The sequence below is a fragment of the Microtus ochrogaster genome, unplaced genomic scaffold, assembly GCF_000317375.1.
Source record: "Microtus ochrogaster isolate Prairie Vole_2 unplaced genomic scaffold, MicOch1.0 UNK8, whole genome shotgun sequence".
In the NCBI taxonomy this organism is placed as follows: Eukaryota; Metazoa; Chordata; class Mammalia; order Rodentia; family Cricetidae; genus Microtus; species Microtus ochrogaster.
The window spans coordinates 2488230-2499997 of NW_004949106.1; the positions used below are offsets into that span (position 1 = coordinate 2488230).

The 11768-nt window shown below is 46.7% G+C and overlaps 1 protein-coding gene across 1 annotated transcript in view; it reads left to right on the forward strand.

Annotated features, from left to right (window-relative positions):
• Satb2 (SATB homeobox 2) overlaps positions 1-11768 on the forward strand; it is a 167984-nt gene that overhangs the window by 59800 nt on the left and 96416 nt on the right. The window contains exon 4 of the mRNA XM_013353458.2: positions 11318-11444. Within this exon, the coding sequence (XP_013208912.1) occupies positions 11318-11444 (127 nt within the window). The remainder of the gene's footprint in view (positions 1-11317; positions 11445-11768) is intronic.

An 11768-nucleotide genomic window follows, 5' to 3' on the forward strand; every position in this document is an offset into this window, starting at 1 on the left:
AATTTTAATGAAGGACATGCCAACCAATCCAGTGTCGAGTTTTTATTCAATATTGTCAAATGTGAAGGCTTAATGCCTCTTTCAAATGACAGTACTCAAAGCCTCCGTGGTTGGACCCTGTGTACTTGGGAGGCCTTTTGGTCTAGGGTGTCAGAGCTGCAGCGGCAGGGAGACTCCTGGGAAATCTCCTGTAGTGCAGGGCATCGCCTGTCAGATGAAGCTTGAGGACCTCAGCCCCTGACCTTTCTCAGCCTTTTGGAAGGCATCTGTAAGTGTAGCGGATCTCTGTGATCATCGGCAGAGGGCAGGTGATACTTCCTCTCCGATTGCGTGCTCCCCTGACAGCGGCAGGATGGAGGCCAAAGGGACTCTATAAACCGCCAACTCCAGTATGTTAGCCAGCTGTGACAAAGCCCATAAGAACCTGACTTTAGATGATAGAAAACTCATTCAGGCTGAGGCTTTCTGAGAGTCTATTCCATAGGCAGCCGGTCAGTTGCTCTCAGACCTGTAAAAAGACAGTAGTGTCACAGAGGAGGAGAGCTGCTCACCTGAGGGTAGCCAAGAAACAGATAGTGCGGGCTATGGAACCATTACATCCTTCAGAGGACGCCCTGGTGACATATTGACCCTAGCTAGGCCCTGCTTCCCAGTCCCCTGTTTAGCTCTGTGTTCCTGGCTGGTGGGGTTAGCACTTCCACAACCCAGCCACCTCTCAGGAGCCTTACCAGATGGGGACACGCAGCCTTCAACCCATGAGCCTTTGGAGACATTTGCAAACCAGAACGCCAGCTAGATACGCTGTTGCGCTAGCCCGTGACATTTTAGGATATTCAGCGTTTTGCTTAAGGAAAGGCAACTCTCCCTCAAAAACCTTCTCGAGAGCCGAGTGCCTTCTTCTTCTGTGTTAACTTAGCATTCACAAATGCCAGCGCAGACAGATCTTCAGAATTTCCTTAATTTTTTTTTGCATTTGTTTACTTGTGCATGCACATGTCACAACACATGTCACGTGTACATGGGAGGCAGAGGACAGTCCACAGGGTCAGCTCTCTCCTTTCACTGCATGGGTTCTGGGCATCCCATGAAGTCTGATATGATGGCAAGCGTCTTTACCTACTGAGGCGCCCAACGTAATAACGTTCAGTGCAGTTTGACTTGTGCTCTTCCGCGGTGGTCACCATCTTGTGAGTCAGGCAGGGGCTTTCTTTGTTTCATCTGATTTTTCTTTTGCTTTTAATGCCTCGTGTTCTAGCGAAGCATACAGGGGCTCCGGCAGATACAGAGCCACAGCCAAAGTCACCTCTCTGACTCCCCGCCTGCTGCCTCTCAGCGGAACGGCGCTGTTGGCATGAAATCCATCCTATTGCAGGACAAGTTAAATTGGCATAACCCTGTTTACTCGTATATACAAAACCGTTCTTAACCTCCCATATTGCTTCTTCAATTCGTGCCAAGGCCAAGTTCAGGAGGAGAAAGACATAGTGACAGTGAACCCCGCCCACTTGCTTTGCTGCTGTAGCATAGCTTTCTTGTTTTGTCTTAGCCGACCAGAGCAAGCAGATTTGCTGGTGAATTAAGAACGAGACTCTGTGGACGGATCTTCGTCTTCTGGCCATGGTGGTTTTTCGTTTGTTTCGTTTTTGTTTTACGTGGGGACCCTAAGCAATGATTCTCAAGCCTGGCTTTTTAACAGCCTCTCTTAGGAGCCTCTCCACAGGGCTTGGGTTTCATAAGCCAGAACGAGGCTCACGATTGATCTGGGGCGACAACAGAGCTCATGCGCGTTTAGTGAGACCAGCCTTCGTAGCGGCATCCTTGCAATGGGAAAAGAAGAGTTAGTTTCTGCCCCTCTCCTTCCTCCCGGATCCTCACAGGGTATTCGGCTTGAATGGCACGTCTAATCATATGCACAACCAGGACCGGCATCTCAGTTTCTCCTTCTCCAATCACCCTTTCATTCATGTGACATATTTCTGACACGCCTGAATATTCTATGGGGCTCATATAAGCTGCTCTCATTATTCATCGCCATGTGTGTTATGACTGTAAGTCTGCCTTTGATCCAGTGCAGGAAGCCTTTGTCTGCCGAGAGAGTTACCTCTTAATGTACTGGTCCCTTGGCTTCTCCCATAGCCGTTAAAATGATGGTGGCCTATTTCAGATTTCGTTTCGCAGTATCGGAATAGGACATTCCCCCCCCCCCCAAAAAAAAAAGAATGCAGATGAAGGAGCTGTCCGGACATCTCTTAAGTGTGAAGTATCTGAGACCTGTGAATCATGGGCGTGATAAGACTTAATGGGATACACGATATGCATCTCGTGTGCACATACAGGAACACAGAGAGTGCAAAACCATTAGAATATCCCGAAGGGAACAAAAGCTAACACTCTCCGCGTCAAGAGCGTCCGTTAGTTTCGCCCATGTCGTCCACGTTTGCGCTCGCATCTCTTACTACTTAACGAATGACTGTGCGGTCTGTCGAGTTGGAACATGGATAAGAGTGTGCAATGTAGCCAGATATGACGGAGCACGCCTTTAATCCCAGCACTTGGGAGGCAGAGGCAGGAGGATCTCTGTGAGTTCGAGGCCAGCCTGGTCTACATAGCGAGCTCCTGGACAGCCAGGGCTATTGTAGAATGCCAAAAGGCGCATAATAGGAAGGTACTTCTTGCCTTCCTGTGGCCCCCTTTCCTTTGATAGTTTACACGCCATCATAATAACATCCTTAAGATAAGGCATTATGTAGACCGAGATTGCGGGGAAACAGAGTATGCCTGAAGATTATTCTGGAATATGTAATTGGAAGCACGAGATCGATGAACTTTCCCAAGTCTGAGGAGCCAGGTAGTGGAGTACCTGCAACGCCAGACCCTCAGGAAACTCTACGAAAGCCCCTTAGCTCCCCTCTGAAAAGATTATGGGTAATTAGTTAAGATGTGGGATGTGGCAGTCCTTTTAGCTCTTCAGTGGGTATTTCTTGTTCCAGAGTATGCAGGAACACTAGCTAAGTATGTTCTGAGAAGCGAGACAAGTCTAACAGAGTGTGCATTCCCATTGGGGGTGTTGGAGCAAGATAGGGATGGGGGGAAACCTTTATTCCAATGTATTTCTAAGTGGAAAGGAGGAAGGAGAGGAGGAAAGTAAGGGGAGGAGTGAACGGGAGACCAGAAGAAGAGCCCTTGTTTGTGTTACCTGCCAAAATTAGTCCTTTAATTTGAAATTCTCTCCGACAATTGTCAAAGCTAGAAACAGTAATAAGAAAATCTATCGCAGATGAGAAATTCCTAACCAGCGCTCGAAGTGACCCCGAATAAGTCCCTGTGACACTTCTCCCGTGGCGCTGTTCTTCCGTGTGACGGCTCCAAACAGTGCTCTTAGGAAATAAATAACTAAATGCCAACCATATTTTTTTTATTTTTATAGCCTGGCCGATATTTTGGCTGTTTTTCAGGAGAATTGGAATTTTCAAAATTAAATAAAGGTTTATAAAATGCCAACTTCAGAAAGTTTTATTTAATTTGTGGAATAATTTTGTTCACCCTGTTTTTTTCCCCTCCCCTCTCTCTTTCACTCTGCGACAGGGCCTTTATTAATTTAGCCTAGTTACTTAGTGCTTATATTAAATAACCTAATAAAAATCAGAGCTGTAACGTAACAGTTCCCAAATGTGAGGCAGCGTCTATTACACGGGACTGAATCTCTATGTAGCACAATGTTAAACCATGTATAGAATTACAGGACACCAAATGCTACTGTATACGTATGTGCGTGCTTGTGTGTGTGTGTGTGCGCGTGCGTATGTGTGTGTGTGCATGTGTGTTTATGTGTGTCTGTGTGTAGAATGTCCTTAAACTGTAAGGGCTATTTCTAAAAAGTTGAGAAATGCTGTTTATTACTTATAGAAACTGCTCTAAAGTTAATTTTGGTTTTTAAATACCAATAATCTTCCTTGTAATTTTCCTTAGTATGATTTAAAAATCAGTTAGCTGCTTTCAAAATTATTATTTTATGTCTGTGGGTGGTTTGCCTGAATATATACATATCTGTGCGCACTGCATCTGTGCCTGTTGCCCACAGAGCCTAGAAGAGGATATGGGGTCACCTGTAACTGGAGTTACAGATGGTTGTGAGCCACCATGTAGATGTAGGGAATTGAACCCCGTTCCTCTGCAAGAGCAGCCCGTGCTTTTAGTGGCTGAGCCATCCCCCCAGCCCCTAGGTTAACGTCCTTCTGAATTCAAACTTTGGCAAGTAATAGTCAGACTGTTGCAAGTGGATCAAACATGTGTGGGGGATGGAAATCACGTGGGTGCACTCGTGTAAACACGTGTGTATGTGTGCATTGTGCCCTGTTGATTTCTAGATAAATGTATATATGTGTGTGTGTACATATATGTATGTGTATATGTATGTGTGTGCATGTACGTATGTGTATGTATGTGTGTATGCGTATAACTATAGAGCCTCAACATTTATCCTGATTGGCGGAGTTGTTTGTTTGTTTGGTTTTTTTTTTTTGGCATTTGTTTATGTGCTGTTATAAATACGGGACTGAGTATACTAGAGGCTCCCAGGCCAGTGTGTGGAGAGGCTTCATTAATTTGTGTGCCTTCCAAAGGCAGCCGAATAGAGCAGAACGCCTGGAGAACGCTTTTTCATTTCCACGTCCTTTCCTTTGAACGCAAAGCGGTTGGGATGTGTAGCGCCTCAAAGTTAAAAGTGGAAGGTGGTTGAAGCGAGGTTCTGCTCCAGTAAGTTAATGTTGGGGTTCTGCTAAGCTGTGAATGAAGAAGAAAGGCATTTCTGCTTCCTGTTTGCCTTCTCTCTCAGTCATCACCGGGTTTCATCGCACCACAGGTTCAGCGGTTTAACTGCAATGCATGACTACAATTCCCTGCACCAGTCTGATGATACACCACAGTCAGGCCACAGGTTAGAAGCACAGGCTGAATTAATACGTACTGCCGGGTGGCGATTTCCTGTGAACTGACCTATGGATAAATAATTCTATGTTCTTACATAGGCCAGACAGCTTTTAGTTTCTTTAGCAAAGCACAGCCCAACAACAGAAAATTATGTGCTGGAGCGTGGGGACACAGTCGCTCGGAGGAGGGTGAGCAGATGCAATCAATGCCACCAGTTCCGTTTGGACAAGGGTCTCATCAGCAGTTGGTGTCTTGTGGAAATAATACCGAGAAGCAGAAGCCCCCAAGGCTGAGTTATTCCGAGACTGGAGTTTTTATTGACACTCTTGCCGAGATCTTTTCCGGGGAGTTATGAGATATATAAACTCCAGCCTTTGGATATTAAAGCTAATGTCTCCTTTCTTCCCCTCAGGTTGAGTTTCCAGTTTGGTTTTAGAATTAGCGTCAGGGCGTACCTGGAATAAAAAAGTTGTCCATGGAGCGGAATCGCGACGATGCTGTTGCTGACTTGCTCAGCTGCAGGCGTCTGTCTCCTAGATCCCTCCACGTCACTGTGGGCTGTGAGAACTTCCGTGTACTCACAGCTGACTTGACACAAACCTTCATGCACGCGATGGTTCTTGCACTGGAGGCACAGGAGCGGAAGTATCATCCTCTCTGATTTGGGACCTAGTTGTACGTAGTTGTGTGTTGAACTCCATACAGGATGCATTGGCTTGTGTTTGCATATTCGTGATTCATAGAGACACCCGAGAAACTTTCCCTTCATAGATGGTCAGGACCTCATGCCAGCTCGTGTGAGCTTCCCTTGGTTACACTCTATATCACCATCTTAATGGCTTCCTCAAATCTTCCGTTCTGTGCTGTTCAGTTATAATTGGCGGTATCCCCCCTCTCTGATTTTTATATATTAAAGGTTGATCATTTGAAAGACAGGAATTGTGCTCCGACTTAGCAGAGTATGTGGTTTCTCTTAGACTAAAAAACGGGTAAGATACTGAAGACACCAGCACAAGCGCTGTGGATGGCTCCCCCTGTTAAACGTCAACCCTTTGACTCTCAAAGGATATTACATTGGGAGACCGAACAAGTGGTTTCCATTGTTGTATCTTTTTAATTTTAGACAAAAATTGCTTCCATTCCCAACTTAATTTTATGTCACTAATGGGACATTTACCTACAATTGCATTTTGTTATTTGGTCTGAATGCATTATACAGAGAGTGGATTGGCATTCTGTATTTCAGAGTGAACAGATTTGTCTGGATACAAACAGTTTTATTTATATTGTGTCCGACTCAATCGTGTTAACATTCGTATGAATTTCAGCTCCAAGAGAAAGGCCCCTAATTTGTGATTCAGAGACCTTGGAGCTGCATCTGCAGTAGTCTTGGACATGGGGCGCTCCAGATGTTCACAGATGTTGCTTTTCTTGGAAATAGTGGGGTGACTTGGGGGATATTGTTGGTGTCTACTGTGGCCCCTTGTGGGGACCGCTTTCCCCAGAGACCTCCCAGGTTTAGCCAACTCTTCGCATTGGTTTCATTTATTACCTGTTTTCAGAATAAACGTCAATGCCCCGATTGACATATGATGGTGAGTGAACATAGCCCCGCCCAAGGGACTTGTCCTGGCACGGGGAATTAGCATTGGGGCTCATGCTCAGAGCAGTGGGGCTGAGTAGGAAGGTCTAGCGGTCTGATGAAGCCCGGTTTTTAGTCCTGGCTGGTCCCCACTGATTTTTAAAGCCACTTTTAACAATGACTCTCTAAAGATGAACAGATGGTTCTGGAAAGCACCTGGTGTTGTGTGGGGTAGCTCACATCTCCAATCCCTGTACTCGTGAGGCCGAGGCAGGAGGATCATGAGTTTGAGCAAACCTGGGGTATATCGTAGTCAGACCCTGGCTCGAAAATGGACAAAGAAACAGACAAAAAAAAAAAATCAAAACATATAAGACTTGGCACTTGTAAAGTACTATAAAAGAATATTGTGAAGAAACTCAGAAGCCACGCATGGGTTCTCTCATGCGGCTGTGCCTAACAAAGACCCCGTTGGATGGCTGCTTAGATTAGATTAGTCCTAGATTAGAGACTGAAGTACGTACAAGATTCTAGAAGCAGCTACAGGAGATCAGTGCTCTAGGTGGAGTTAGAGTGTGATGCCCATTCAGAACAGGAAAAGGGGTCTCCGGGTACTAAAGATCCACCCGGTGCCGGACTGGACACGTGCACACGCCCGCCGGTGTGTCAGAATAACCAGACCAGCATTTTTCTCCGTTCACACTCTGGAGTTAGGAAGCTTCGACTGAAGTGCTGAAGTGTTACAGGCAACATCTGTATTCCAGTGATTCTGCTCAGATTATTGAGATTTCCCTAATACTCTGAATCAGAAACTGTCTCTAGGGGGCCTAGGTCAGTTTTCTTGTCTTGTCTCCCCTGCAGGATTTGGTGACCCTACCCCAAAGGCCGGAATGACATTGCTAGTTGTAGTTAATCCCACCTGGTTCATAAATTCTTTACTCCCGTGGACTGATTTTCTCTTCTCATCCAGCCTCCTCCTCCTCCAGGAGACATTCATCTCCTATCGCATTGCTTAGGAGCTCTTATCTCTTATATCCTCACTCAGAAATGTGCACAGACCCCCCCCCCCTTGAGCATTTGTTATGGCGTGGTAATCCCTGTGTATTGAAAGCCTCATAGCAGTACAGAAGGTAGGCGTGGTCATCATCCCCACTGTGTAGACAGGAAAGCTGGCATGTGGAGAAACTAAACAACTGGCCCCAAATCTCAGTCTGTACAGAGTGACTCAACTTGCTGCCAATCACCAGCCTGTGCTGGAGGAACTGAGGCAGGCGTTCAGAGCCATCCAAAGTGTGTATGCTTCTCTCCAGCCTTCTCTTAGGAAGCTCTGTCCTAAGGGCATTGCATGCACTTTACAGGAAGTACTTTTTCATCCCATTTTACAGATGAGCGGCTTGAGGCATGGAGAAATGAAGTAATTGCTAGAGTCACATGGTTAGAAGCCAGTGGAAGCCAGGGCCAATCAGCAGCGATCTCCCTGGAAGCCCTTGCTCGCTCACAGTTGCTGGGGTGCTGCTTCCCAGTTCGATTTCTTCAATTAACATTTGACTATTATTCTAAGTAATATTTTTGTCATTTGTTTTAGTCAGGGAAGGAGACCGTTCCAAAGGGTGTTTTCCAGAGTGGTTAATGCACTCACTCACCCTCGCTGGAGGGAAGGGACACTGAAGAGAGAGGCTCTAGCTCTTCTGCCCCAAGGGGACAGTTGAGGAGATGCTGTAGCCTCTAGATATATAGAGAAGGAAAATCGTGCCCTGCCCCGCCCCTTGCCCTAGAGTTGCATACCCTCCGTTCCCTTGAAGCTGTAGAAACCAGCTTGGAACAGATGCTCTCTGTGGCGGTATCCATCGGTGTGAAGCAACTGAGTGTCTGGTTCCAGCCCGGACAAGCCTCCTTCTGGCTTATCAAGGTGGGGAGGGAGGTTCACCTCCGCGGAGAGACCTGTCCTCAGTCTATTTCTTCCTGCACACACCCCCCCAAGGGAAGTTGAATATGATCTATTTTTTACGTACTGGAGAACCTTTTGTGTGTTTTGGTGTTTTGAAACAAGAGTCTCACTATGAAGCCCAGCTACCTTTGGACTTTTGATATTTCTTTATCTTTTGGGTGCTTCTATACCCAGCTTTTGTATGTATGTATGTATGTATGTGTGTGTTTGTATGTGTCTATGCGTGTCGTGCACATGTGTGTCCAGTGTGTGTGCGAGCGTGTGCGCATCTGCTCACATGTGTGAGCCACAATTAGACATCGTGTGTCTTCCTTCATCGCTCACCTTATTTTCCGAGGCAGGGGCTCTCACTGGGTCTGCAGTGAGTCTCACTGACCAGCTAAACTGGCCGGCCAGCAGTTTCAGAGATTGGCCAGTCTCCTGTCCTTGCTCTAGGTTGCAGGTATACACCACCATGCCCAGCCTTTGTGTGAATGCTGAGGATCTGAACTCAGTTCCCAGGCTTACCCAGCAGGCATTTTCCTGACTGAGATGGCCCTCCTTTGATGTGACAAAGTCTTTCCATATAGCTTAGGCTAGCCTCGAAATCACTGGATAGCCTAGGGTGATTTTGAACTTACTGCGATTACAGCCATTTGCTACTATGCCCGGCCAGCATCATTTACATACAATACAAATATTCATATGAAGAGGCTGGTTTGATGCATTTTGACAAATTGAGACTCATGCAGCCACTAGCCCAGACAAGCAAATCCTTCCCAGTGAATTCTCTTGCCTACTCCGCTCAGTCTCTCTTCTGTTCCCATAGATGAGTCTTGCTTCGCTTGGGCTTTATATAAATGAAGTCACGCAGCTATATTTGGTTGTGTCTGGCTGCTCTGTGGAATCCTCCTTAAAAATAAAAAGGGATGAACCACCATCGCATACACGGCAGGATGCATGTCCCGGAGAACCGTGCCGGGAAGTTTTCAGGGTTCGTTTTCTTCAGGTGACCTTCCCAGTCATAGTAACCAAAATGACTGGCAGATCCTTCTCTGTGCCCATCACAGAACACAGCTGACATCCGTTTTCTCCTCCGTTCTCTTGTAATTAAAACAACTCACCTTTGGGGTATGATCGCTTTATGTTTAACCTGTGGGGGATCGTCATAACGACTTTTTGTAAAGGAAGTGAAAATGACACAACAGTGTTCTTAGAAAGGTGGCAGTCGGACGTGTTAGGCCACGTCTCGAAAAGGAGGACGGAGGCAGATCCGTCGGATGTGTTAGGCCACGTCTCGAAAAGGAGGACGGAGGCAGATCCGCCCTCTCGGGGGTGGCTGTCCAGCAGGCCGAGGCTGCTCATTTTGCGTCTCCTCTGTGCTGCATGCTGTGCACTTTTCATTGTCACGGGAGGAGACGTTAAGGAAGCTATCCCCCATGAAAAACAGCTCTTCTTGGCAGGGGAAGGAGGGCTCCAGGAGCCAGAACTGGAGACATAAGGCATCATGAATGAGAGCCGCGCTGCCTAGCTGGGGCCGGGTCCAGGCACTATTTATACTGTAGCATATTCAGGAGCAGATTGTTAAGTCTTAATACTGAAACAGTGTATCATTTTAATATTTTTGTTCTGCTTCCCTCCCTGTTTTCAAGCATTATGTCAGGCATCGGCGCGTTCATTTCTTTCTGTCTTGGACAGGACGTGGCCCTCACCAGGAAGGTCATTTCCAACCCTCAGACATTTGTCTCTCGGCTCCAGAGTCATTTTGAGAATCTCTTAACAGTACCTTTGGCGGTGCAGGTGTTCTCTCTTCAGTGATAAAAAGGATATATATGTATTTTAAAGGAACAATGTAGTTGGACTCACCTGTGTCGTCAAAAGGAAAAATAAAAACACTGTTTTTCTACTATCTCTAAAACATAACGTTTTTATATGTGACAATTTCTGACATCCCTTGGGGACCATCAGAGTTTTCATAGCACGGAAATAAAAATTTTGTTACCCTATGTCATTTATGAAGTGAGTGTCTCTGTTTTTTCTCATCAAGTTTCTCAGTGCCCCGCGCTCCAGACCAGAGGGGCCCATCTGCCCATATGGTGTATAAGCCAGCATTTCCCAGGGCTGTCCAGGCACCCATGAATCTTCCAGCAATAGGGATTACCTCTCTTTGAATCCCAAGCTAGCCCAGGATAACTTTGTTCTGTCTATCACCTGGGCTTACCACCAACAGCAGGAAACCCACAGGGGAAAGGTGCCATTGTCATTCTAAAAAGAACCCAGGCATAAAAACCAAGAGGCAGCTGAAGGCATCTTTGCTATTCTGAGCTGCAACAAATGGACCAGAAGGCAAGGTGAGGCTCCTCCGGGGGCTGCCAGCGCTGTGTGCCCCTGGGAGTCACACCACACTAGGTGACGGAGCCTGGAGACTACACAGCAGTTTTCTTGTTCAATTCAAAACCAAGTCTTGTATTTAGGTGAAGCCTGCTTTTTTTTTTTCTTTTAATTTTTTTTTTTTTTTGTCTATGAAATCAGCCATCTTGAATATTTAATCATGTATCTTTAGCGTCAGTCTTAAGTTAGACTGTGAAACAAGACTTTGGAGAAAGGAAATATCCGTATGGTTTTCTAAGTATTTCAAGGCACGGAGAAACATAGAAGAACCCATTGTCAATGGCTAAACCTCATCCTTCCCATGCCCTATCTCCTCCACGCAGTTCCCTAACTCAGTTGGAGCCAGAGAAGAATGCCTCCTTGCCTGTAGATTCTCAGAGTGGGCATCCAGTGGTGACCATTGGACGGCCTTCTTGACGCTGAACTCGCTGTGGAAGGGTTGAACACATCGCGGATATGTGCTTATTGTGTTTCTCTTCCCTGTGCAGGAATAATCAAGCTGGGGCGGTGGAACCCCCTCCCGCTCAGTTATGTGACAGACGCCCCTGACGCAACCGTGGCCGACATGCTTCAAGACGTCTATCACGTCGTGACGTTGAAGATCCAATTACAAAGGTGTGTATGTTGGAGCGAGCATCTGTCTGCTTCCCCGCAGGGCCCCTGCGTGGATCTCAGATTCACTGCAGAGACCAGCTTGTCTCCCTGCGTTTCCAGACAGCGGGTGAATGGGGGAGGGCAGGGAGCAGGGGGTACCGCCCTGGGCATCTTTATAGTCCACATTCCAACTGGTTTATGCTGTCGTCAGAGGCACTGAACTGGTCACCCAGGGGCTGCTTGATCAATCATTGAAAGTCTTTAGGGCAGGGTAAAGAGGGCTCCACACAGCCCCTCTTCTCGTGGCTTCTCTGGGCTTTCTCAGAAGCCAACAGCAGAACAAGC